Source organism: Cricetulus griseus, chromosome 6, assembly GCF_003668045.3.
Source record: "Cricetulus griseus strain 17A/GY chromosome 6, alternate assembly CriGri-PICRH-1.0, whole genome shotgun sequence".
NCBI lineage: Eukaryota > Metazoa > Chordata > Mammalia > Rodentia > Cricetidae > Cricetulus > Cricetulus griseus.
In genome coordinates, this window is record NC_048599.1 from 52,875,819 (window position 1) to 52,899,525 (window position 23,707).

The window sequence follows — 23,707 nt, forward strand, 5'->3', positions numbered from 1 at the left end:
TGATACTAAAGCCCTCCTCCCCGAAAAATGGTTTCCTTCTCTGTTATTCCACAAAGAAGAAAAAGAATGGAAAAATGGAAAGATAGTTTATTGGTTAAGAGCACCTGTTTCCTTTGTACAGGACCTGGGTTTGTTTCTCAGTACCCACATGGTGGCTCACAACCATCCAACTCCAGTTTCAAAGGATCCAACACTCTCTTCTGACCTTTGTGAGCTAAGTTTGACCTCCTACTTGAGTTTTATTTTGCCACCTTGTCATCCCAGAGTTCTTTGGATACGTTTACCTAGTTGAATAGAAATCAAAGAAAATATTCCGTGTTGTATAGAAATTAAATTAAACAGCAATGTCCATGAGTGCTTGGCATTACAACCAAGCATGTTTGTTAACATGTTATTTGTGCCTTTATACTTTTTATATATTGCTTTTGGCTGTTTTAAAAGTCATAGTAGCAGAATTGTGACAGACTATATGGCTTGAGAAGCCTAAAATATTTACTATCTGAACTTTTTCAGAAAAGGTTTGTAGACCACTGCCCTTGAATGCTATTCAGCTAAGGCTCTGTTTGAAGTACTTGAAAGAGGGTTGAAAACTTGTAGTTCCATAGTTGAGAAACAGAGGCAGGAGCATTAGATTTCAAGCTTATCCTCAGCTATAGTGAGTTTGAGAGCATCCTTGTTTGTATAAGACCTTGTCTCAAATACAAAGACTCAAACAAAAACCTTACAGGCCCTAAGTCTATCTTACACTAATTTAATCAGAATGCCTGGAGGCATTGAGTTGAGTTGGTCTGCAGTGTGTGCCAACACTTTCTGGTGTTTCTGCTCTGTGCAGCCATGACCAAGGAACAGGGCTTAGTGTCTACAAGTATTTGCAGGGGCAGATGGAACCCTGTTTGTCCCCAGGCTGTTAGGTAAAAGAGAATGCAGGTCACCATCACCACCTGTGTATGGAAGGGTTATGAGACCAAAGAGGTTCAGATCTAAAAATAAATCCCTCTCCCAGAGCAGGCTGGGAAGAGTCAGAGGGAGAGTCATGCCAAATATCTATCCTAGCATATAGGGTGACTGAATCGGAAACAGGTTTTCTCTATAATGGACTATCACTTAAATGTTCAGGCAGGCTAGCCCTCCCTACCCCAGCCTCTAGGAGCAGGTACCCTAATTCCTTCATGTTCACACATACATCTGGTCATAGCTGTAGAGCAGAGCCAGTCACCCTGTGCAGTGTGGCCAAGACAGGGTTTCATCCACTGTGCAGTCCCAGCCCTGAGTTGTGCTTTGAAGTGTCTTGCACAGCTGGCTAAGCTGCAGGTTGCTAGGCCCCAGCCCAGATGTGCAAAGTTAGTATATCTAGGAATAGCTCCAGACGTCTGCACTTGAACCAGCTGCTAGTGGGCTAAGACCCTCTCAGCTCAGTAACATTACCTAAATGGCAATGATAGAAATTCTTGGCAGATGTGCAGGTCAGGGTTGTTCTCCTACAATTTACCATTGTGAACTTAAATAGACTAGTTAGCAACTCCTCTCAAGGCTATGTATATACACATTGAAACTATATCCACATATCTGTGGCAGCTATGCCAACCTAGCTTTAGAAGAGCTCGTTTTTTTCTTTTTTTTCTTTTTAAAGGAAAGACATAATGGAAGCTACACATTCATTCCATCAATTGCTGTCTCTAAACATCACAGACATAGCAAGATAAAATGGGGCAAATTTCTTCCTTCTTTGAAGATAGGCCTAATTTTTAGAAGCGCATGCTCATCGTTTAAATGAATTGTGATAAATAAAGTGGCTGATTGGATTAGCTGACCTTGCCTTTTCAAAATAAGCTCTTGCCTCCCTCCCTTTCTGCAAAGCTAGGGATCAAACCAGTTCCTCCTACATGCATGGCCAGTACTCTAACAGCAATATACCTGGAGCCCAGGAAATGTTATGTCAACAGTCACACAGCTTTAACTCCAAAAAGATAACCATATATATATATATATATATATATATATTATTATTTTATGTAAAGCAGAGTTGTCTTAAGGAAGCCCAGCATATCCTGAAGTAAAGGAAAACTCTTTTGGATTGACTTTGTTGTTGTTGTTTGAACCAACCCTATTTCTTTATTGCCATTTTCACAAGGTTTAACCATTTGCAAACCCTGTGAGCGATTGGTTTGTAGGTGTAGGTGTTCAGATATTGAACCATAGGAATCTCTTACAAGAAATAATGGGGAAGGGGTGCCAGACAACCACCGTTGGTTGGTTTGAGAGACTTGGGGAAATGCAATACTCAGGAGAGAATGGTTTTCCACCGGCTTCTGGTGTGATTCATGGGTTCACATTTGCATCCAAGACAAAAGAGAAGGCCAGGGTGGACAGAGCAACCCCTGTACAATGAGCTGGGTTAGGTTGCAAATGCACTTTGGAGTCAGATTTTAAGCATAATTCAATTCAAGCGGACAGAGTAGGGCGATAAGTTAGTGCGAGGGTAAATGCTGGGCACACTGAAAGGTTTTATTTATTGCTCTGGGACCATAGAGGCCAGCTTCTAAAGTGAAAGGATATATTTTTAAGAGCTGGGTGTACCTTCCTTGGGTGCTGGTGATGCCCCCTTGATAACGGCACAAAGGGGAGTGTGAAGCCTTGCACTGTTCCCCTGTCTGTGGGCCCTGACTGCATTCATTGTGTTCTCATCGCCATGCAGGCAGGCTTGGTTCTAAAGTGTCCTGTCTGAGGGCTTTCACAGCCTGCCTTTCATTTCACTAAGCTGAGCAAAATTGAACACATAGGTCGCCAAGTCTTGATGTTCTGTAGGAAAAGGTTTCCCGTTTCCCCAGGATGATCCCAGCAACTTAAGAAGGCACGGATGTAGAGTGCCTCTGGTCATAGCTTGAAGGTGATCGTAGGCTATAGGAGACAGCCAGTCACTGTCTCATGTGGATATGTAAAGTCAGGGGATGCCCCTGGGAATTACAGGCATTTTTATTTTGCTTGACTATTTTTGACAATAATCTGGAAAGGCTTTTGCTAAGATTGAAATCTGAGTTTCCTGTCTGTTTGCCTAGACAAAGCTAAGGTGTGGAGCAGACATAATCTGTCTCTCTCTACTTGGGTGTTAAGGAACCTTAAATGATTCTCACTGGGCCCTTTGCCTGGGGTTCCCTACACCCCCAAATTTATGGGTTCCCTACACCCCCAAATTTATTTTCTGGCTTCCTGTTTACTGAAGAACTGTATTTTCACTAGGCAGAGGGTTTGCTCTGTGGCACCTCTCCTGTGAAGTGTGCTTCAGTGTTCTGGACCATACTACTGTCTTCCAAACTTGAAAGGGGGGCTGGGGATACAGGACGGGGTGGGGTGGGGGTGGGGGTGGGGTGGACAATGGACTGCTAGGCAACATGGCTTCCAGAGGAGGACAACTGTTTAAGGGCTAAAGACATAGGGGGAAAAATAAAAACAAAAACAAAAAAGCAAAATCTAACTTAAGTTCTGCAGGGGCAGTCTGTAAAGAGAGATGGTTTTGTTTGGATAATTAGTTTGGACTTTGTGGAGATAGGCAAATTTCTTTTTCTGTCTTCTGGCGTGGGCGGGGTTTTGCAGTCTCAACAGCAAAGCTTCAGCTGCATTCTCATTCCCTTACATCAGCCCACTCTCCCTTTCCCTCTCACGTGGAGGATCAATGAACAAAGTGGCTACTGTTGGTGCTGTGGTCAGAGGCAGGCTCTCTCTCTCTCTCTCTCTCTCTCTCTCTCTCTCTCTCTCTCTCTCTCTCTCTCTCTCTCTCTCTCTCTCTCTCTGTCCCTCCCTCCCTTCCTCTCCCTCCCTTCCTCTCCCTCCCTCCCCTCTATCTCTCTTTCCTCCAACCCCTGCCATCCCACTGGGTGGGCAGGCTGCCGGCAGCCTGGCACTCCAGGCCCCAGGAGAGATCTGTTCTTGTCCCTGCTGCTGCCTTTCTAGTCAGTGCCTTGGGCTTGGGGTGTGGCTTAGGCTCCTAAAGTCCCTGAGAGTTGCATTCATCTTTGGCAATGTTATAGTTAATTTCTTGGTCTCCGTCTCAGAAACAGAAAAGATCTTTGTGAGGGAAAAAAAAAAAGCAACAAAATGCAGCAAATGCAGGCAGCCTTGTCTCCCATGACTGGGATTCTGGGTTAGTTAGCACAGAGAGCAAGCAAAGAAAGCAGAAATGTGAAAGGTTATTTGGAAGCAATTTCTAGAATGTTTTCTGGGAGGCCAGGGTGGGAAACTGGTCTTTTAAATTTGAATAAAGTTTGTACAATAAGTCTGCTTTGGGAGAGACAGGCCATGGCTGAATTTGGAATCTCAAATCCAAGTGTGTGTGTGTGTGTGTGTGTGTGTGTGAGAGAGAGAGAGAGAGAGAGAGAGAGAGAGAGAGAGAGAGAGAGAGAGAGAGAGAGAGAGACAGAGAGAGACAGAGAGAGACAGAGACAGAGAGACAGAGACAGAGACAGAGACAGAGACAGAGAGAGGGAGGGTCACTACATAGCCAGGCTGGCTTTGAACTTTCAGCAATTCTCCTGCCTCTGCCTCATGAGTGCTGAAACTGTAGGTATGTGCCATCACACACATCCAAAAATGAATATGTCTGATAGTAAGTTCACGGGCACAGAGGCACAGGCTGTCCTTATTTTTTTTGAGAACAGCTGCAGTCAGAAACCTTCAAACTCTAAGAAGTCACAGGAAGCTCACTTGGCCTAGGCTGTATGAGTGTACCTTGCACGAATGTACTTGCCAGGGCTGGGAGAAAGACCATTTCCCGACAGAGTCAGTACTGGGTAGACCTTGGCAACCATTTTTCTGTTAGCAGTTTATCATAGCCTCATTGCTGTAAAGGGTTGTCCAGAGCATAGACCCATCCCTCTGGTAAACTTGGTAAACCTCATATTTGTTATTTTAAAATGTTTTACATTTTCATTTATTTATTTATTGTGTATATGTGTGTGGGCATGCCTGCCATGATGTGCTTGTGGAGGTCAGAGGCCAACTTGTAGGGGTTCTCTACTTCTACCATGTGGGTTTCAGGAATCAAGTTCAGGTTGCAAGGCTTGGCAGAAAATGCCTTTGCTAACTGAGTCACCTCACAGGCTCAATATTTGTCAAATTTTACCAAATTACCCCTTAGAATAATTTGCACATTTAAATTAGAAAAAAAGAAAAGAAAATACAAAAATTGGGTTTTAGGAAAAATAGGAAGTTCTAGTTCAAATGTATTTATCCATTGTTAGGGACCTTCCAAATTATTCTAAGGGGTAATTTTAAAAGCACGATGAATATGAACATTTTTGCATTTTGTTTTCTTTTGTTATTTGAGACAAGTGTCTTGCTATGTAGCTCAGGGTGGCCTAGAACTGAAGCTCTTTCAGGCTCAGTCTCCTGAGTTCCAGGATATGAAGTTACCATACCCCGATTTGTTTTTTAAGACTAAGCTTTTATATCATTGTGTAAGTAGTTTAATTCAGGGATGGCATACTATGGCTCAGTTCTGGCTAGCCCTTATTCCTAAAAATAAAGTTATATTGGCACAAAGCTGTGTTCACTTGTTTATATATTGTCTCAGGCTGCTTTTTGTTGGAACTAAACACTCGTGCATTTGCCCTCTGGCCTTTAACTGGTAATCTGGCTGGTGTTGTCACACACCTGAGCAGGATGCCCTCCTGTCCTTGCTCATATGTCTGTGTCTGTGATCCCAACCCTGCTCTGCCAGGGTGGTTCACTTTCTGAGAGGAATCATTCCCTTCAAGTCAGACTCTAATTTCATTAGATCACACTGACAGCTGATGTATGAGAATCAGTGTTTTGGAAAGCACTTTGTGAAAATACAAGGTATTATATAAAAGCAGTGACTTCTAACACTACTTAGCAATTGTTGCATGTGGCTGCATTAACATCCATCATTGTTTCTATTGTTATTTCAAACCACTTACCCAGCACTCCCGTTGGCTACTGGGGAGTAGACAGTCTTCCATTTCTTATAATACCATTGAATTCTATCAATACAGACAGGAGCCTCAATGAGTAGTTATTTTGGTGAAACCAGAGGTCAACTTGGATCAATTATAAAAAAATCTCATCAATTCAAATAATCATTTACATGACTAAAATATTAAACAAACAACCAAGCAAAAAAGCCCAACCTCTGCATCATCCTTCAGTTAATTCCAGAAAACAAAGGTTGGAATACTGGAGGAACAATAAATATTCCCTCCCAAGAGAATACTAAACCAAAAAGCAGTTCTTTCCTTTGGTGAGTTATAAATGCAAGTACTTATGAGAAAGGAGAAGATAATGCCTTGGAAGAAAGTTTCATTTATTTGGAGAAAACCAGAGCTTCTGAGCCGAAACACTTTATGTTGAAACGATGCCCAGAATCTTTGGAAATTCTTCTTACTTCTGCAAAGTATTCTTTAGAGCACGGAGCTCCACCCTGTCCTAACTGGCTTTTCAGAAGCATGGCGCCTCCTTCCTTTGAATCATCATAAAATATTTTAAGAAGCTGCAATACATCATTGTGTGTATGTACAGACGCAGCTTGTTAATTTTAACAGTGATCTTTTCCCTTTGCATTGTGAACAGGCTAGGTGTCCCTCTTGTGGAGAGAATTCCTGGTTGGTTATGAATGCTCAACACTGGACCAGAAGCTTCTCATCAGTCCTCCCTTCCAGGGAGGAGGTGCCTGCTCCTGCAGCTCCTCCATTAACCAGAAACTCTTACTTATTAATAGTGCTGTCTGCTCCCCAGGAAGTGCAGTCTACAGTAAGGTCAGAAAATAAGCAAAGGAGAGAACTTGAAATTGATTTTCTTCTGCTCTGTGAAATTACATGGGAGTTCAATGGCTTGCAGCAGTAGCTGAGTCAATATGGCTCCATTTGAGACCACCTTGAAGTTCAATGCTTTTTCCTTCCCTCATACACTTCCTCTACTGATTCATTCATATTTAATTGTCTTTTGTGGTGAAATAGTATGACCTTTATTCACAACACCACGGGGAGGATTTTGCTCAGGGTAGAATTGTGATTTATTCCAAGGAAATGGATTGCCCTTGGTTGTTAAAAATCAACATCACAATAAAATAAATCTGAAAAATCCAAAGGATGAAAAAAAAGGACCAATAAGGCGAATCATAGGATTCCTTGTAAGACAGCTTTTCAGTAATGCTGTTAAGTCTTCCTGGGTTTGAACTGCAGAAAAATCAAGTATAGAGCCTTGTAGAGAGAGGGACTGAGATAAAGTCATCATGTCAGCTCCACCTCCACCATTATCCTTTCTGTACACTCTCCTGAATGCTGTTCTTGATCACTTACAGACCACAGGAACGATGTTAAGACTCTCTATGGTTTCTGTCTTTAGGGAAGCAATAAGCCGCCTGTGTGATGCTGTCCCCGGGGCCCACGGAGCCATTAAAAAGCGAAAGGTGAATATTTACATGAGCTTCTTGTTTTATGTCGCTTTAACTATGGCAAATGGTACAAAAGTAGTCATTTTATTCCTGGACTTCTTTAACATTTCTATTTGTGGCCCCCTTTGCCTGAAAATTTTAAGTATGTGTGTGCATGTTTGAATCTGGGTGTGTGTAATGTGTGCTCATGGTTGTGGAGGCTCCATCTCCCTCCACATTTATTTATTTAGGAGACAGGCTCTTTCACTGGCTTTGGACTTGCCAAGTAGGCTAGCTGACCTGTGAGCCCAAGGGATCTGTCTCTAACAACCCCTCCCTATTGTGGGGATTACAAGCACACACATCCCCCTCCTCTCTCTCTCTCTCTCTCTCTCTCTCTCTCTCTCTCTCTCTCTGTGTGTGTGTATTCTGAGAGTGGAATTTGGGCCTTTGGATTTGGTCTTTTCCAGGCTGAGCTAGATAACTGGGGAGGTCACCAACCTGAGAGTTTACATGACCCTAGTTATAGAGGTATAAGTATACAACCCAAACATTGATTGATAATAAGACATAAATAGATTTATTTTCAAACAATTCTCTGGGCTGGACAGATGGCTCAGAATGTAAAAACACTTGCGACAAAAAAATCCCAATGACTTACATTCCATCCCTGGTTCCCATGGTGGAGGGATAGAACCAACTCCTGAAAGTTGTCCTTTTACCTCCAAACATGTGCTGTGACATGCTCATGTCCACATTCATAAACACATTTTGGTATACACACATACAATGATAATAAATAAAAAAATAAAATTGGTACACATATGATTTATGAAAACATTTATTAATGGTGAAAGCAAATTTGCATACTAATGAGGATTGCTTATTTGTTTTCAAATAAATAGTTAAATTTTAGCTGCATATTTGATAATGCAGGGTATAGAATATCATACATTCTTCAGATTTGATCAATATTTTATTCTGTGATTGAAGATTCTCACTTCACATAATTATGTAGTACTGAGTGGCAGAAGTATGTCTAGGACCATTTCAGAAATTCTTTGAAATTTTGACCTACTCTCAAGCCAAAAATTCACCTAATGATACTTTATGAAACTCAAGCGAACAATTCAAACAGCAACTTTTCTTTCATAGTCCAACACTGTAATATAATGTAACAAAAGATATAATAATTTGATTCCAACGTGCTAAGGAATGACAGTTGGAAAATAATGTCTTTTTCTCTTCTGTAGTCAAACCACTATTTTTCATAAGAACAGAAACTCTGTAAGTATGTGAAATTTTGCAGTGTCCCTAGCATAAAGTAGTCACTAATCTGTGTCAGGATGTTTCGGGCAGCATGTGTTGGTGCTGCGGGTTCTGACACATGCTCTTTGACATCCATCCACATGCCACACAACCATTCTAACTCATTTGGTTTATGTAAAGCAGAGAGGAGGGGGTACACATCCATAACTTATAGCAGTGTTTTGTTATTTTAAAGGCTCCTGTTAAGTTCCTGTCAGCGGTTCTTGGCAAAAGCAATCTTCAGTTTTCGGGAATGAATATAAAGCTGACTGTTTCGACCTGCAGCCTCACACTGATGAACCTTGACAACCAACAGGTAAGGTAGCCAATGATTATAGTTTAGCATATTATTTTTTTCCTAGAAGTCTGTGGTTAGTAAGGGAATAAGGTGTCAGAGTGTGCTTACAATTTAATAAGCCACAAAGGGGAAAATTGCTTGAGATTTATGCACTGGGTAATTAGAGTTTCTAATAGTGTTACTATTTCTGGGGAATTTGACTGCCTACAAAACTACTTATTGCACCTGATTGGCTCCATATAAAGAACCAAAGATAAAAGGACATAGCTAATATTGTTTGCTAATTAATATCCCTGATGTGGTTATTAGACTGGAGTAAGATGAAGGACAAACAGCAAAGGTGGTGTTGGGATTAACATGTTAGGTTAATGTGTTATGAGAATTTTCTTCACGAGTCGGGCACTAGGCAACACTTACCTCTGCTCCTCATAAGGTCTCATTGACAAATTGTACAGTTCCCCCAAAGTTTGCCCTGGGAAACTAATGAACTTGGCTCACTTACAAAGCATAGGTGAAGGGTTATAGGCAGGAGAATGGATGGCTTTCAAATAGTCTGCACCCAGTATGGATGGTGGCTCTCGTATGGTTGTGTAGATGGAACCTGGTCCCTAGTCCTTCCCACCTTATGGAGTTCTAGCCCCTCTCTGAGACCACATGCAATTAGGGCAGAATTGCATTCAACTGGTTGGGAGGAGTGGCTGGATACTTGACTGAGGGTCCTGTGACCCTCCCTGCCCCTCCTTCCTGTGAGGGAATGTTAAGTCTTATTGACTGAACTTTTGCAAATAGGTACAGCTGGATTCTTGAAGACCGAGGCATTTGGCTCAGGGAATAGTCCCAAACAAAAGCAGCTAACTGAAATTTGTGCAGAAAGTGTCACCTTTCAGGTCTTTACGTTGAAAAACTCTGTAAGATGTAACAATGTGGACATTGTTTTCCTTTCATGATTTATAATGCTATGGTCTGCCTGGGTTTTCCTGCCAGTGTTATTCACAAGAGAACCACACTACTGCAACAAATGTAGAAGACACACATACACTGGACCAAATAAGTATGGGAACTACAATGTAAGATCCTCATGCCAGGGTACATGCACATCTTGGAGCCTGATGTTGCTCTGTGTTTAATATAGTAACTGAGGATATTACTATAGGGAGTGCCATTTACCAAGGACTCATGAATGGCTCAATCTCACTGGCAAATGACAAATCATTTAAGCCCTTGAAACCACATAGAGAGAGGGCTTTGCCACTTGGTGGGTTTCCCATCATCATTTAACTTCAGTTTTCCTTGATGATCTATAGGTCCCAGTACCTATTTACAAGGCTTCTTGCTGTTATAAGGTCATTTAGAGGATTAAGTTAGGTAATGAATGCAAATAACCATTCTTTCTCCAAGGCCTTTCCAGATACATTCCTATCACTCAAGAGGGCAAAAGCACAATATGTAAAATTGTCAACAACTTAATTGCTGCTTTTTTCTAATAATGAAATGCACAGCTCATTTAGTAGTATAAAAGACCTCAGAGGACACTGATAAATGAAACAACTTAATAGCTCTGTTTAGTTGGGTATTGATTATCTATCCAAGTGTAGGTGATACCTCTAGGGGGTATAATGGTTGCATAGTTTTAAGGGGCGAATGTGGAAGATGCAACAACACAATGAAATTTCATTCATTCAGCCATTCATCCATTCTGACCTCAAGGTATTTGTCTACATAAACTGCAGTTCTGTATATGGTGCCATGGGACTCACTGTGTTTAGGGATGACATCTCATTGAAATACTCAAATTCCTCAGTTTTTAAAAGGCAAAGCTGGAGATGTGGTGACAGTCTTATGCGCAGAATCTAATAATCGGTTGTTTTTTTTTTTTTTTTTTGGTTTTGTTTTTGAGACAGGGACTATGTAGTCCTGGAACCTGCCATATAGACCAGGCTAGCCTTGAACTCAGAGATCCTGTCTCTGCCTCCTGAGTGGGGATTTAAGGTGTATGCACCACCTCCAGTTAATAATTGCTTTCTTATGGCCCTTTCCATAGGCACACTGAATTGGGGAGTGTCAACAACTGGGTTGTGGTGCACATGGTGGTGAGGCATGCCCCTGCCTATCCTCTCTCTCCACTATTTCTTTAACCATAGCAATTAGAGGTGTGTTGTGTGACTTTTGCTGGGGAGTCAACATACATGTTGGCTCCAATAAGGCACCAGTGACAGACCAATCAATTCTCCCCAGATCTGCCTAGTGAGAGGTAAGTGCATTGAGCTTACTTATAGGACAATGGGTGAGGGGTCACTTACAGGTGCATGGATGACCTCAATGACAGCTGTATCAGTGAAAAGAAAACGCCCAGCCAGCATGGCTGAGGACTCACAAAAGCTGCATCTCTGGGGCTCCTTGTACTAGCCCTAGCTGGGCTGTTTAGACTTCTTTGCCCATTGTTACTGCTTGCACACCCTTGAGCAGGGGCCTCTGGAATCACACAAGCTTTTCTGAGACTTATTTCATATATACCACGAAGAGTTAAAATGTTCAAGGGATGAAACCAGTGGAGAAGAATCCTCATGGACATAGCATGAGGAAATGACAAACAATCTAAAGGTTATGAAATAAAAGGGAATATGGACTGGTGAGACAGGCTGCTAAGCCTGATGATCTGTGTTTGATTCTCAGGCTCACATGGCAGGACAGAATCCACTCCTGAAGGCTAACCTTTGTTTGCTGCAGCAGGCACCCTCCCCATATACACACACATAAATGTAAGTTAAAAAAAAAGTTAAAGAAATACCAATGCATGGCTCCTCCTCTTAACTTTCAAGATATACTTTGGTCCCCAAACACAAATGCATATGAACATTATGTTACTTTTCCAGGGGAGATGCTAGCAAAGGACTATTTACCCCAAATAGACACCAATAAATCAAATCAATGATTCCCCCAAGTCCAACCAGTGAGCTACTGAATTACCGGGAGAGTAAAATGAAGGTTGATGTGCTCCGTCCTAATATGGGTAACACCCTCCCAAATGTCACAAAACAGGAGTCCCCATGTCAGTCAACTTCCCACCTTTCATGTATTTTAGGGCTGGCTGAAACCACATGCAACTGGGGCAGAATTACATACAGGTGCTTATGGAGAAGCGGGAGGGACTGACTAGAACCCCAGGTGAGGATCTAATACCTTGAGAGAGTTATTTCTCTCCCTCCACCACATGGGCTCCTGAGATCAAACTCTGGTCATGAGGCTTGGGTGTATGTCAGAAGTTGCCTTTACCCACCGAGCCATCCCACCTGCCCAGCCTCCCAAACAAGATGAATATAAAACAAATAAACCACCACCACCACCACCCCACCCCCAGCCAAAAAAATCCCGAGGAGTTATCCTACTGTCCTATATTCCCATCATGGCATAGGAACAGTCAGACTTTTTAATTCATCATAAAAGATGTGCTAATGAGTAATTTTTCTTGGCATGGCCTTTGATGCAATTACCACTCAAGGAACTTCAGCATCTTCACCAAATAACACACAGCAACATATATGCAGGGCAGGTTTCCGTAGGCTGGCCAATTCTTTCATTCTATTGGTCAGGTAATTAATTGAAAATGGTTTCATTTTACCATTGTAAGCACTGGCTGTTTAAATCTTAAGATGAATGCAGTGATACCACATAATAAAAGAATCTTGCTTAAATAAAGTATCTATGCAGAGCTATTAGACAAAACAAAATACACAGAACAGGAAAATTTATTATCGCCAATGCTGGTGCATAGGGACTAACAAGCATGATCAGAAGGAGGGACGGGGAGAGAGGAGGAGAGGGAGAGAGAGAGAGAGAGAGAGAGAGAGAGAGAGGAGAGAGAGAGAGAGAGAGAGAGAGAATATGAGTATCAGGTATCCAGGTGGACTTCTGAGCAGATTTAAAACCTCCAAAGTTTGACAGCATAATAGCTCATATAATCTTTTATAGGTACAGGTAGGGTTTCCTTTTACTTGACAATTTTTCACAAACAGTTCTTACAATATGAAGTTCAGCTATAGTCTTACCATCTGTCAAGGTAAAAAACAGTGAGTAAAAGTTCCCTAGTATAAAAGGGTATTTATTAGAAAGTTTGTCTTTGGGCTTTCCCATAAATTTTAATGCATGAACTTAAAACTTTAAAAAGATATCCTGATTGGCTTTTTTTTAATATGTAACTTTAAAAATCATCACAAGGGATTTTTCCAAATTACAGATCACAGTAGCTTTATAAATCATGAAGATACATGTGCAGTCAAATCCCAGCTTTTGTAACACATTTTAAGATAATAGTACACATGGTAACACACATCTACACTTATACACACATATTCACTTTGATTTTTCTTTGGGGGGGTCGATGAATACTCAATCTTAAATCTCAAATTTAGCTTTTGATAACTGATTTATATAAACCACAAAACAGAATTTGGAAAGTTTTCTCAACAGGCTCTCAGTTCGAATCAAAGATATCTTGTGGATGTATTCTTCTTCATTCTCTAATTAGATTCTTGTATTGGCAGTCACGATTTTTCTCTTGCAAAACCATTTTTACAAGCTTAACACGACCAAGTTCTTCTCCAACGCAGGGAAAAATCATCTCGTTCAACAGTCTGAACCAGAGCTTTTTTTTTTTTTTTGCTGAGCCCCTCCTTCCTCGATTCTCCTTTTCCAAGACTGCACGGTCACTCACTGTTTTGTCTTCTATTCCGGGAAACAAAAACCTTTTTTTTTTTTTTTTTTTTTTTTTTGTTTTTTGCACAAAACTAGTTGGAATGAACCCAAAAACAGCAGAATGTTGAATCTCTCCCTCTCAGGTAGTTTCCTCCTCTTTCGTCAGCATTTACTCTCGATCAATGATCTCATCACAACCGAGCTCTTCGGTCAGTCGATTGACAACCATCAGCGAAAACAGCTCTTCGATAAAGGCGAGCTGGTCGAAAGGGCTCTTCTCGCAGCGCGCCTGAAACCCGCCATCCAGGGCATCTCCGGCTCGCGCCGTTCTCAGGAACACCTTGTTGGCTTCCTCCAGCGCGGCAGACACCCTGTGCATCGCGCCGCTCCAGCGCTCCTCTTCTGGGAAGTCGTAGTCGTCCTCCCAGTCATCAAACTCGTCGCCCTCCAGATCTGCGCCAGCCTCGGGGAACAGGCCGCGCTGGGCGCGGGCGGCTAACGGCGCGGCCTCCTCCTCCATGGGGCCCTCCTCCGCGGGCCCGCGGGCCCCGCGGCCTACCTCCATATCGCCCTCGCCGGGCAGCTCGTCCATCAGCTCGTTGCTTTCTTCGTACAGCTCGCAAAGCTCAGCCATCTCCGCCATGGTGGAAGCCTCTTAAGTCAGCCAGGCGAAACGCTTCCACCGACACGGACGCGCGAACGGGTGTGGTGCGCGGGCGCGTGCGCGCGCGGACGAGTGGGTCGGCGTGGCGCGCGTGCGGGAGTGCGTGCCTGCGTGCGTGCGTGCGCAGACGAGTGGGCATGCGTGGTGCACTTGCGGGGGGCACGGGACACGCGCGCAGGCGAGTAGGCGGGCTGGGTGCGCGTGCCAGCCTGGCGCGAGGTGGGCGTGGTGCGCGTGCGTGAGCTCTAGACCGCTCTAGCCCCCCCCCTTCCACCACCACCTCCCCCTCCTCCAGCTGGGCCGGACTCCCAGAAGCTTCTGCTGGGTCTGGACCTTCCATCTGCAGACCCCGCTCTAGGTTCCTTGATGTTTGCTTGCTCTGTCACACTTGTCACGTCCCTGCACCGGAAAACACCGGGCTTCTGGGACAGACTGCCGCCTCTCCCCCACCTCCCTGCCTCCCCAACATCCCTTGGCAGTCATCCACCTCCTGCCTCCCCAGCATCCCATCAGTCATCCACCTCCTGCCTCCTCAGCATCCCATCAGTCATCCACCTCCTGCCTCCCCAGCATCCCTTGTCAGTCATCCACCTCCTGCCTTCCCAGCATCCCTTGTCAGTCATCCACCTCCTGCCTCCCCAGCATCCCTTGGGACCAGGACGTCCACTACTGCTCATCATTTCAAATCCACCTCGCCTGCCGGCTTGCGCGGCACGAAAATTCAGCTTTCCATTTTTTTTTCTTCCTGAATATACTGACGTTGACCTAATCGTGGACAAATTGTGTGTGTGTGTGTGTGTGTGTGTGTGTGTGTGTGTGTGTGTGTACGTACACCATGGAGAAAATGGAAGCCACAGTGTTCTTTTCTAGGCTCATAGGATATGCATATTTTAAATAAACATGGGTAATCAGGCTCACAATTGCTCTACAAACTTAACCTGCAGTGTTTGAGAATATTCACACCCTTGGCTCCTGTTGTTTTATTGAATTAATAAAATTAATTTCAGTTTTATCAGCTTGTTCTCTTTTATGTGTATGGGTGTTTTGCCTCTGTGTAACGCCCATGCACCTTGTGTGTGCATCACCTGCAGAGGCCAGAAGAGGATGTTCATCTCCTGGAAATGAGGTCACAGTTTTGCACTGCCCTGTAAGTGCTAGGACCCAAACTCTCTCCTTAGTGTGAGCAGCTGATGCTGTTTACTGCTGAGCCAGCTCTCCAGCCCTAAGATTGTATCTTTATAACCTTTCCATAACTTTAATTTATTAGAGGACAATGATCTTTCAGTAGGTATAGGGGGCATTTGCTTTCTTTCAACACATTAACAGGCCTTACTTTATGTTTGTTTTGCTGATTTGTAGGAATCCTTTGAAAATGTGTGAAGACACTATTTTTCACTTTACAAATTTATCCTTCAAGCCTGTATGCTTTAAGGAGTCATATATAAAGCTTTTAAAATTAGTTTGTATGTAACCAAATACTTTCTATATTTCTTTTTGTACTATTAAGATGGATTTTCCAACTTCAGCAATATGCCTTGCTACCTGACAAGGTAAACCTTGTCCACTTGTTTAAAAAAAATGCCCTAGTTGTTCTTTCGTACTTATCCTTCCATAATCTTTCTTAAGCAGTTTGAAAAGCTACACTAATGACTTTTAGAATTTCTAATAGAATTTCATAGTATTTGTAAATTAGTTTAGGGGACAATCATTAACATCTTTATAACAATATCGCCTTCATATTCATAAAGTGATCTATAGCCTTCTACTCAAGCAGATTTTAAATATTGTTCTTTGAGAATTTCATACATTTCACCATGTCGATCCACCAACTCTCCTCAGGCCTTCCATCGTATCATATCCCCTCCAAAATTAATATCCTTTTTTTGTTTTTTGTTTTGTTCTTTAATGACCCACTAAGTCCACTTAGTGCTGGCCATTCCTAGAATATGAGGCTATTTACTGAAGCGTGGGCAATCTACCAGTAAACATCCCTCCAAAGATGGATGGTCCTTCTCCCAGAAGCTATCATCTGCTAATGGCTCCTCAGTTAGGCATCCGGCCTTGAGAGGGCTTCCCTACTACCTTTGCTGGAATTTGGGCTGTCTTGATCTCATGCAGGAATTGTAAGGACAACCACAGATGCTGTGAATTCCTGGGTACAATGACCCTGCCATGTCTAGAGGACAGCATTCATAGCATTCCCCCCCCCCTTCCTCTGACTGTTACAGAGTTTTTGCCTTCTCTTCTGCCAAAGGTCATTTTTTTTTATACCCTTAATGATGTTTTCCCTCAAGTGTTACACGACTCTTACTGGTTTTATATTTATGTGTATTTGTATGAAATCTTCCTTTTTGCCCATTAAATGCAGTTTCTGATGAGCAATTATTGATAGGTGATCTTTGCATGTTGATTTTGTTCTTACTGAAATATTAGTACAGAAAAGTACACATATAATGTGTGTGGCTTAATTATCACAAACTGAACATATTTGTTTACCTACTGCCCAGAAGAAAAGGAGCCATTTGTGGATCCCAGAAAACCACATTTCCCTTTTCTTGTGCCTCATGAATAACCACTAAACAGACACTAAGCAAATACTTCAATAAAATCTCTGCCATTTTCATAAATTAACTGCATTAATTTATTCTTTGTGTTTGACTCTTTTTTTTAAACCTAACAAACATGTTGTTACATTGTAAGCAGCCTACTGTTTGAATATCACAACGGTCACAATTGAGATTGCTTCTAATTCAGGGCTATTGTAAATAGATATTTAATTTCCTGAGAATACATACATTATGCTGCACACATGTATTCAATTCTTGTTGGATGTCTATCTGGGAGCAGATCCTCTGCTTGGCTGTCTTATATGTATGGTCTTATAGGTTCTGCCACACAGTTCGGCTATCAGGACTCATTAGTCGTTGCATAGTTGGTATTTTGATGACCTTTAGAACCATATAACAATTAACCTCTACAAATTAGTTATTGTATTAGTTTCCAAACATAAACAAACAAATTAATCTCAAATAAAACAATCATTTTGGGCTAATTAATATGGTTATTTGGCTGGTCATACTTCACATTAGAATTCTTTAAATTTTTAAATTGTTTTTAGATTTATTTTAGTTTTATGTGTGTGTGTGTGTTTTGCTTATACATATTTTTGTGCACTATGTGCATGGTTGGTGTCCCAAGAGTCTAGAAGAGGGCAGTGGATCCTCTGGAACTAGAGTTACACATGGTTGTGAGCCAACATGTAGGTCCTGGGAGTGGAACCTGGGTCCTGAAAGACTAAGCTGTCATGACCCAGCTTGTCTCAGTTTTAACCCACGATAGCCATGAGGTTCGGCCTGAGTGGGGGTGTGTGGACCTGGAAGCTCCCAGAAACCCAACGGCGATAAAGATCAAACACAGGCATCTTGTCATCTTTAGAGGGCTCTCAGTTCTATGTTGTAGAACTAGAGTCATTTCTTTATTAGCCATCTTTTCTGGTGTTTCCCTCTTTGTTCCCTCTCTGTTCTCTGGTCGCTCGCCCCTAACTTCTAACCTTCTGTCCTCACAAGTTACTCATATACCTCTGATCTCCCTGCCCAGGTGAGGGTCTATTTAGATGCTTAGGTGCATAGATATGCAAATTAGGAGGTATATTACCCTAAGGCCATGGTAAACAATAGTAGCCCTACTGGCAATACAATGGTGAGGCCGAAGCTTTCTGGTGCTCCATGTTTACTGGAGCTAGAGACTGGGCCACAAAATATTCCATAACAGAATTATTTGGTCCTCCACACTAAGCAACCTTTTCAGCTCCCATGTTAGAAGTCTTAATATTAGTGTGTTTGGATACATGGTAGTGAATGACTAAAACTAAAGTAAATACAGTAAGTCTAGAAGAAGAAATAAATTTAGTAAAAAATGTAAGTGGGGAAAAAGTTTAAAGTGATGGTTAAACTTTAACCATCTGGTTAAAGTGATGAAACACATGCTACCATCATTTTTTTAAACTCTCAGTTCTCAGTTTTTCCAGAAGGAAAATTTTGTATTCCAGAAGGCTTTGCCCACGTGACAGCAAAAGCTGGCCCCTAGAAACTTTAGGCCAGTATGTCTTTAGTGGAAGAGAGCTGCTCTCTTTCCTACTATCTGTCTCAGTTCCTCCCATAAAACACTGATTGGCTGTATTGAGAGATTGGTATTTGCTGATTGGATGGATAGACCTTGATCATATGTCTATCTAGGTGGTTAGGGGCAGAGAGAAAGGCATGTCAAACCTATGGGTTAAATGAGATTATTCAAGGCTTGGGGACATAGCTTTGTGGTAGAGCAAAGGCTTTGAATACACAAAGTTTTGACTTAAACCCCTATACCAAAAACAACAACAGAAAGGGTTTCTTTTAGAATGCAGGCAGAGTGGTTTCCAAAGGGATGTTAAGCAGGTGGAGACAAAGCAAATACATTATAGCATTATGCATGTTTAATTTGTTTTTGTTTTTCAGATTATTGCAAAGCATCAAATGCAATCGATTTCATTTGCCTCTGGAGGGGACCCTGTAAGTGTGGTTTAATAAAAGTTCTTTTTGTGACTCCTAAGAACTCCCATATGCAGAAAATTAACTGTTCCATGTCTTTTCCAGATATCACAATTTGTTACATGCTGCATGTATCAGGTAGAAAACAAAACAAAACAAAAACCAATTTGGGCAAATGTTTCCTGTGTCTGAATTTTAAAAGCTGAGGCTTACTAGAAGGACTGCTAGCACTCTGTGGTGTTAGCACCCACTGAGTTATCATTTGATTATTTTTTGTTAACAAATTGTGAGGTGTGTGTATGTCCTATGTGCATTGCCATTCCTCTTCCAGAATCATTCCCAAGAGTATCCTAAGCAGACCACCAGTTGGATTTGATACAGGATGGGAACCCCATTTACCATTATTGTTGTCAACCAAGGCCATTAAGCCTAATTTATCTATAGTGAACATTCAGATTTGCAAAAACCTGTGGAGTCACTGGTTGGCTGTGGAGGGAGAATTTGCAGGTGCTCTCTGTCAATATGTTATATAGTGTTCATTTCCACATGTTGTACAAGGTTTCTATCCAAGACTACTGTTAAGAGTGTCATTCCTTGGTTCCTCACTGCTTCATTTCTGGACCAGAGTCTTTAGAGAGGGGCTCCATACATGGTTAATTAATTGTGGATCCATTAGCAAACTGGGCATGCAGGTTGGCTTTTGCTTCACGATGTGCCCAGGGGTATATTTATATTCTTATCTATCTAACTTCATAATTTGGCTTCAACTATGAAACCAAAAGTTGGATATCAGAGAGAGGAGAGAGGGAGGGAGGGAGGGAGGGAAGGAGAGAGACAGAGAGAGAGAGACAGAGAGAGAGACAGAGAGAGACAGAGAGAGAGAGGGGGAGGGAGAGACAGAGAGAGACAGAGACAGAGAGACAGAGAGACAGAGAGGAGTGAATTTTGATGGGAGAACACTGGTGCTTTCTCTTCTCCTAGCCTATTAGGTTTATCAGGAAGGGACTCAAGAACTTTTTAAAGAGACTTACTATTTATGATGTACTTAACAAAACAATGATTGGTGTTTGCCTTGAATTTACTGTGTTCAAGGTTCCACAGTGGCTGTCATGTTAGGGGTGGTACACAGACCCTCATTTATTCTGCATCCAACGTGATTTGTTATTGTTCTTCAGAATTGTAAGGCTTTCCATCCTGTATTCAAGTAGCTTCTACACTTTAAATTCATTCATGCACTGTCTTTGCCAAAATCAATCCAGCCACTGTGGGAAAAATATGCACATCTTTGCAATTGGAAAATCCACTGGTTTGGGTTTTAAATGATGATCTGGCTCTATCCTAAGCATTGGCATTAGGACACCCCCTGCCAGTGAAGTTTTACCCTCTTGTCAGGAAGGCAGTGTGGGCTAGTGTTAAGCATTAGAGTCAAGTATATTTCACATACTAACTTTTCTAAGGTTTGGGGTCTCCCTTTACAAAACAAGGATAATTCCTATCACCTCAGTGTTGCAAGGATCAAGTGAGATGATGCACATTCAGGGCATGTGATCACAAAGTGGCCTTTAGAATTTGTAACCACATTTGTTTTAGGGTACACTGAGCTATTGCAGTGAAAAAGCTAACTGGGAACAGGGAAGGCGAAGCTGAGTGAAAAGTCCCCATGTGGGCCAGCCTCATCTTCCCTTCCTACCAGTTTGTCTCCAGTTTTCTTCTTATCTTGTGATGTTTGCTCACCTTCACTTTGATTCTTTCTCAAAAAGAGCTTTTGTCTTTTCTAGTAACTGTTCAAGCATCTCTTGTAAATGCTTCTAATGGTCATCATGCTTTCTCTATTTCAAAAACATGGTGCAGATTTTTGAAAAATTAAAGATATTGCCTGACATTTGTTCTTTCCATTTAGCTATTCTGCAATGTCTCCCAGATGTTTACAGTCATAGAATTTTAAAGCTATTAGAAAGTTGGATATCATTTGGAAGATGATGAAACAGGCTGGGCATGGTCTCAGAGAGTCTCAAGTCTGCAATGACCCTGACTTCTAAGAGAAGAGAGCAAAACACATAGATAGGACCTTACTTACTTAGAAGCCACTTCAACCCCTCTTTCTCTTTGCCTGAGACATCTACTTAGGTGTGTGCTATTTTTAAAAATGACTTAAGACAGTTCTGCTGACCCTCAGATTTGTTTCCTGCGTGATTCATTGTGGTTGTTAAGTGGCTACCCTGGAGGGCATTACCAACACGGCCTTTACTTCCTGCCGGTAGTCTGCATTTTCCCTCCAGAGACCATTTTTATACTCCGAAATGGCTTTGTAGGTATTTTTCCCTCTGAGAATTAAGATAATGAAAGCATCTTTAATTATTAAAATCTTACCATTCGTCAGCTTTCTGTTTTCAATAAAAGCTGGGATTTCCAACCACCTTTTTGCTTGTTTTCACAAAGTCAGCAGCATATCTCTCTTTGAATTTAAGTTATTCATAGGTTCTCTTCTTTAAAATGATTTGCCCCATTTATTGATGAAATAATAATAATAATAATAATAATTATTATTATTATTATTCTGTAAGCTAACTTGCATCACATACATGCAAGCCAGCAACGGCAAAGAATGGCCTCTGATACACATCAGTTTGTTGGACCAGGCCAACCTTGATGCCCCATCTCAGCTGCTGCTAGCTTTGTAACTGTACAGTTCCAGGCACATTTCAACCCAGCTCAGGGCCAGGCAGTTTGTAGACAGTTTTTAAAGAATTTCTTAGCCGTGTTCTCTTTTATTTTTAATGATGCAATCTGCCTCTGAATTTTCAGTCCTCACAACTCTGTCTTTGAGGGTTAGAAAATGCAGATTTAGTTGTTGAGCTCTACAGAGTATGTCACAGAGCATCGGTTCTCAGCCTGTGGGTTGTGACCCCATTTGGGGTCACCTAAGGCCATTGGAAAACAGATATTTAAATTATGATTCATAGCAGCAGCAAAATTACAGTTATAATGTAGCAATAAAAACAATTTTATGGTTGGGGGCTGTATTAAAGGGTCACAGCATTAGGAAGGTTGAGAACCACTGCCCTAGAGAAAGTTATGACTAAGAGTTTGCCTCAGTGTTGGGCCTTAAGGAAGTCTTATCTTATAGTGGTTACAATTCATTCATTTTTAAATGCAATTGTTTCTCTTTTTACTAGGATACCACAGACTATGTTGCCTATGTTGCTAAAGATCCAGTCAATCAACGAGGTATGGAATAGTATTTCTCAGTTTTTCCTAAGAGCTGTTAGGTATCAACTATAAAACAAACAAACAAACAAACAACCCAATGATTATTTCTAATGTACACAGTAATAAGTGTCACACAGAGCCATGGTGCACCATCACTGTAGTGTGATATTGAAGAAAACTATGTAAATTTTAATTGGAAATAAATAATTCTACCAGCAGAGAAAAGTGGAAAGATTTGCAGTCAGTATTTAAAGTTCAGTCACTTGAAGCATTCACAAACTGAGAAGCTTATGTATTTACAGACTCAGAGAAGAAGCTGTTTTGGTTATAGTAGCGGGGCTGGAATATCCCCGGGTGATAAAGGAATTGCTCATAAAACTCAGTGAGGCACATTGGTGTAGGCCTGTGTGTGTGTGTGTGTGTGTGTGTGTGTGTGTGTGTGTGTGTGTGTAATGTATGTATGTATGTATGTATGTATGTATGTATGTATGTATGTATGTATGTATGTACGTCCCTCTGTACTTGCTACTGAAGAGCCTGGAATGTTACTTTGAATTTGAGTATGTGGCTTCTTTTTTGAAACAAGCCTGGTCTTGAACTCACTATGTAGCTAAGGATAACCTTGAATTTCTGATCCTCCTGCTTTCACATACTAAGTAGGATTATAGGCGTGTGTTACCATGCTCAGCTTTATGCAATGCTAGGAACAAAACTCAGGTGTTTGTGGGTGCTAGACAAGCCCTGTTCACCTTTAGATCTCAGCTCCAATGTCTCTTTTGAGAGGCCTTCGACTGATGGCATCTCCTGCCTCTAGTCACGTGCTCCCCATCCCCACCATGGCACTGTATTACTCTTCTTATGATGAACAAGTCACACTTTGTTATTTGTTTTTCTTACACACTTGTTTGAATGATTCATGTGTTCTTCCTCTCAGGCTGAGATCTCCATGGAGGCAGGGACCTATCTCACTCACTGCTATTTCTCAGACATCCTTCACAATGGCTCAGACCTAAGTGATGCCCAGAACAGTGTTTTAAATGACTGAGTGCAAGAGTTGTGTGGATGTCTCATCCTAGGGCATAACAAGGTTGCCTAAGAAATGCATTTCCTGGCCATAATTTGAGTTAAAGGCCTGAGGTTCCTTAGAAGGGTGGACCTCTCTGGACAGATGTGGTTAATCCTGTTTCTCATCCTTACCCCTGGGGCATTCAGACTCCTCTGAGAGACGGGTTTAGTCCAGTTCCCCCTTAAATGGAAACTGGGAACTTCCTCTCCTGTAGCAATGGAATTTGCTCCCCAGTAATTGATTAACATGGAGTGGTCTTTGGGAACTGAAAGAACTATGGCTCCGAAAGGCAGACAGGTGCATGGCATATTGGGAAGCATGACTGCAGAGTGCATATGGCAGAAGGAACACTACTGGTGCAGATGGGAAAGAGCTAACAAGCAGGGTCTTGATCCCATGGGTAGATGGCTGGAGGAAGCTATTTGCAAAGCAGAGATCTAGAAAGGTTGATCTGGCAGGCTGTAGTAGGTGCATTTAGGGAGAAACCTGAAGCCATGGAAGCAGTGTGATTGTCAGAGTGAAATTATAAGAAGCAGCCATTGGCATAGAGCTTGGCACA

The 23,707-nt window shown here is 41.9% G+C and overlaps 2 protein-coding genes across 2 annotated transcripts in view; one reads left to right on the top strand and one right to left on the bottom strand.

The window, feature by feature from the left end:
- Positions 1-23,707, top strand: part of Shc4 (SHC adaptor protein 4) — a 100,685-nt gene that overhangs the window by 44,828 nt on the left and 32,150 nt on the right. Inside the window, exons 3-6 of the mRNA XM_027421953.2 lie at positions 7,357-7,420; positions 8,889-9,008; positions 18,840-18,893; positions 22,049-22,100. Coding sequence (XP_027277754.1) covers positions 7,357-7,420; positions 8,889-9,008; positions 18,840-18,893; positions 22,049-22,100 — 290 coding nt within the window. The remainder of the gene's footprint in view (positions 1-7,356; positions 7,421-8,888; positions 9,009-18,839; positions 18,894-22,048; positions 22,101-23,707) is intronic.
- On the bottom strand, positions 12,719-14,544 carry Eid1 (EP300 interacting inhibitor of differentiation 1). The gene has a single exon (XM_027421954.2). The coding sequence runs from the start codon at positions 14,323-14,325 to the stop codon at positions 13,852-13,854; it is 474 nt and encodes a 157-aa protein (XP_027277755.1). The 5' UTR covers positions 14,326-14,544; the 3' UTR covers positions 12,719-13,851.